This window comes from Lotus japonicus, chromosome 1 (assembly GCF_012489685.1).
Source record: "Lotus japonicus ecotype B-129 chromosome 1, LjGifu_v1.2".
In the NCBI taxonomy this organism is placed as follows: domain Eukaryota; kingdom Viridiplantae; phylum Streptophyta; class Magnoliopsida; order Fabales; family Fabaceae; genus Lotus; species Lotus japonicus.
Window position 1 is genome coordinate 66865025 of NC_080041.1, and position 4297 is coordinate 66869321.

General features: G+C 38.5%; 1 protein-coding gene across 1 annotated transcript; it reads left to right on the plus strand.

Annotated features, from left to right (window-relative positions):
- The first annotated feature begins 811 nt into the window (after nucleotides 1-811).
- Nucleotides 812-3492, plus strand: LOC130740581 (pentatricopeptide repeat-containing protein At3g21470). The gene has a single exon (XM_057593243.1). It carries the CDS (start codon nucleotides 817-819, stop codon nucleotides 2422-2424), a length of 1608 nt encoding a protein of 535 aa, XP_057449226.1. The 5' UTR covers nucleotides 812-816; the 3' UTR covers nucleotides 2425-3492.
- Nucleotides 3493-4297: the final 805 nt, after the last annotated feature.

A 4297-nucleotide genomic window follows, 5' to 3' on the forward strand; every position in this document is an offset into this window, starting at 1 on the left:
AAATTTATTACCAAAACAAATCTATGTTGGCTAATTTAAAAAATTTAAATATGAGAAACTTTTTCATAAAATATTAAAATCTTCTTTTCAACTTTAGAGATTTCTTTACGTATATGTAACGTGAGATTTTGTTTTATATAAAAAGTATCATTATATTTTTTTAAACAATCATTATATTCTAAACTAATTGATTGATATTATGTTAAATTTCAAATAAAATCAAATGGGATACCAACCGAATGCATTCAGTTATAAATGGAGAGGAGAAATTTCTGCACCTAAAATTTACTGCCAAAACAAATCTATGTTGGCTATTTTGAAATCTACGCAAAATTATTTTTGTCGGTTTAAGGTTCGTAAATTTTGTACAAAGTCTGATATATTGCTATTTTATGACTTCAAATAAACAAAATGATGTCATATTTTATGATTTATCTTTCACAACCCTAATTTGTGCTACTATCACATTCTTTTTTTCTCATGATTAATATGTGTTTATCATCTGCTTTATTATAATTGTTCTTACATTCTTAGTATGTTAAATTTTTTATAATTTAAAATATTGATCGATGTATCAAATACAATAGACACATTCTTTTTTTTTCATGATTAATATGTGTTTATCATCTGCTTCATTATGATTTTTCTTACATTTTTAGTATCTTAAATTCTTTTAAAATTTAAAATATGATCGATGTATATCAAATACAATAAACATATTCCCCGTGCAACTACGGTAAAAAAAAACACTAGTAATATGTGAAAAATATAAAAGCAGGGGATACTGCAACGTTTGACATTGACTGTGATGGACTGATGGTGCAAGTCACCAAATTGCGTGGAATCAGAGAGAGTTTGAAGCCACCACATTCACATTGGTGTCGTTGTTCAATCAATGAGCAAGGATCATCGAGAAATGCACTTGTTGTGTATAAACAGACTCGGCATGAAGGAGCACAACACGACCCCAACGTGGTCCCTCTGTTGCTCAAGGCTTGTGCTTCTCTTTCCTCCGTCAAGGTTTTGCACGCAGAGTCCATCAAGGCCGGTTCAGACAGCGATGTCTTCATCGGAACTGCGTTGGTCACAACGTATGCTAAATGCGGCGTCGTTTGGGATGCCCGCAAGCTGTTCGACGCAATGCCTGAGAGAAATGTCGTGACTTGGAATGCCATGATTAGTGGGTACATGAGAAATGGGGACATGGAATCTGCTTCGCTTGTGTTTGAGGAGATGCCGGGGAAAACTGGGGTGACTTGGAGTCAGATGATTGGTGGGTTTGCTAGGAATGGGGACACTGCCACTGCTAGGAGGTTGTTTGATGAGGCTCCACATGAGTTGAAGGGTGTTGTGACATGGACTGTGATGGTTGATGGATATGCTAGAAAAGGGGAGATGGAAGCCGCCAGGGAGGTCTTCGAGCTCATGCCTGAAAGGAATTGCTTTGTTTGGTCATCTATGGTTTCTGGGTACTGCAAGAAGGGGAGTGTCGCAGAGGCTGAGACTATTTTTGGACGGATACCGGTCCGGAGTTTGGAGATTTGGAATACCATGATTGCTGGATATGTGCAGAATGGATTTGGGGAGAGAGCATTGCAGGCTTTTGAGGAAATGAGAGCAGAAGGGTTTGAGCCTGATGAGTTCACTGTTGTTAGTGTTTTATCTGCTTGTGCTCAGTTGGGGCTCCTTGATGCTGGTAAGCAAATCCATCACATGATAGAGCATAAAAGGTTAACGGTGAACCCGTTTGTTTTGAGTGGATTGGTTGACATGTATGCTAAATGTGGGGACTTGGTCAATGCAAGGTTGGTGTTTGAGGGGTTCACTCAGAGGAACATCTGCTGCTGGAATGCTATGATTTCAGGTTTTGCCATCAATGGAAAATGCAGGGAGGTTCTCGAGTTTTTTGGCAGGATGGAGAATTTAAATATAAGGCCTGATGCTATCACCTTTCTCACTGTGCTCTCGGCTTGTGCTCATGGGGGTTTGCTCAGTGAAGCTTTGGAAGTAATATCCAAAATGGAGGCATATGCAATTGAAATGGGCATCAAGCATTACGGATGCATGGTTGACCTCTTGGGCAGAGCAGGGAGATTGAAGGAGGCTTATGACTTGATCAAAAGAATGCCAATGGAACCTAATGAAACTGTTTTAGGGGCAATGCTTGGTGCATGCCGGACTCATTCAGATATGAAAATGGCAGAACAAGTAATTAAGTTAATCGGTACAAACTCTATTACACGTGCTGATTCTCACAATGTGCTTTTGTCAAATATCTATGCAGCTTCTGAAAAATGGGAGAAAGCTGAGAAGATGAGAGGGATCATGGTAGATGGGGAGTCTGAAAAGATAGCCGGGTGTAGTTCTATCATATTTAGTGATTTTTTTGCGGATTCAAGTATGACTAAAGAAGTGTCACATTGAGATGAATAGACTAAGTGCAATTTAGCAAGGAGAAATACAAAAATAAACACTGCTCGATACACTAAAGAACCAATACAGGAAAGAAGATGTAATCGCTGAAGGGATTTTGTCTTTACCATAATTGTAATTACCGAGTCCCATGCCAAGATCCTGCTTCCTCCACCACAGGCTAATATTACAAGGGTTCTTAATTACTGAAGCTATTTGATTTGTGATTCTGATCAACGTGTTGTCTGAGTTTAGAGCAAGTATCCCATTTCAGGCTCTATATGGGCGTGAATCCCCTCTCATTTGTAAGGGAAATTACCTTCCCTTCTATGATCAAAGAGATCCACCGGTTGACTAAGGGTGACACTAAAACCTAATTTGGAGGGGTTACAACCCAGGAAGAAATGTCAGGCTGATAAAAAGAGAAGAGATGTGGAGTTTCAGGTGGGAGATTGGGTTTTTGTAAAGCCTTATAGGTTATGGTCCTTGGCCAAGAAAACAAAAGATAGCCCCATATTTTTATATGGTCCTTCCAAAATCACAGACCGGAGATGATCACTGGCGTATTGCCTGCAGTTACCAAATCATAGTAGTAGTGGAGTTGATCAAATGGGCTGGCTTCCCATATTGTGAAAACTCCTGGGAATTACTCAGCTATGCAATCCAGTTTTCCTCTTTTTCATTTTGAGGACAAGTTGCATGACTTTTGATATTGATAACATACCTCTAATTAAAAATATCTATGTTAAGAGGAAGGCCATTGGTCCTAGGGCTGATGAGCCCCAAGTACAGTAAGTTGTGGGATTCAGAGTTAAAGAAATTTGTTAAGTAGGTGGGGAGTTAATTAAGGGGCTGGTTACAAGCTGTATTGGCTTCATATTGCCAAGGAGTAGAGATTTAAGAGATTATAGAAGTTAGTTGTGACTTGTGTAAAAGGAGAAACAGGAACCTCTTTAAAGATGCATGCTTTCGTCTTATTTCTGAACCAGTTGTATCACTGCCCCATCTTCCCACTGAAGTTTTATAAATGTTGAAAGTCATATCTGTTTCAAATCTTCATAACCAGAAATTAGTGGAAAATTTAAATTTTCCATTCAGGCCAATTTTTTCATTCTTCATATAGTCTAATTTATATATGTAACAAAAAGACTCGGTTTTCATAAGTTAGAAGCTGTATTTATTTTGAATCTCCTTCTCTTGAATACATTCTCCTGTCAGCTCTTATTTTAGAAGACAATGACCATGAAAAGTTTTTTCTATTGAAAATCATATAAAATTAAGTAAAACATTTTAAAATAACTAATTTTTTTTAACTAACTAAAATATATTTGAATTCTACCAGACTTGTATTTAGCAAGGTTCAGAATAATTAATATTACTCAAATTTAACCCATTGATATTTTTGTCAAAAAAACTCATCGATGTGAGTTGAGTCATAGTCATGTTGCTTATGAGGTACCAGTTCTAGTTGATCCAGGGATTGCACTCGATCAGTGTCTAGTGTCGGACCATGGTGTTCCCCCGTTGGTTCCCCTCGATGTGACTTTCTCTCGGTTTGAGCCTTAATCCCGTAGTCCTTCTGTGGAGAAGGAGCCTGTTAAGGGCCCAGGTTTTTATGTTGGGCGAAAAAGAGGTCGCCTAAGAAAGTCATTAAGAGGAGAATGAAAAAATAAGGGTTTCAGGTTGTTGGTTCTGATGTCGTAGAGGTGTCAGGCGTGTTTGACACTGCGCTTGATAGGGTGGATCATGTGGGTATGTTGTCTTCTTAATCTCAGGATTGTGTTAATGAGCGGGCAATGAGGTGTGGACGGTTGGTAAAGAGTTGGTCGTGTTTGGGAAGGTTCCGATGAGGAGGCCATTGAGGGGTTTGTGCAGCATCTCAAAC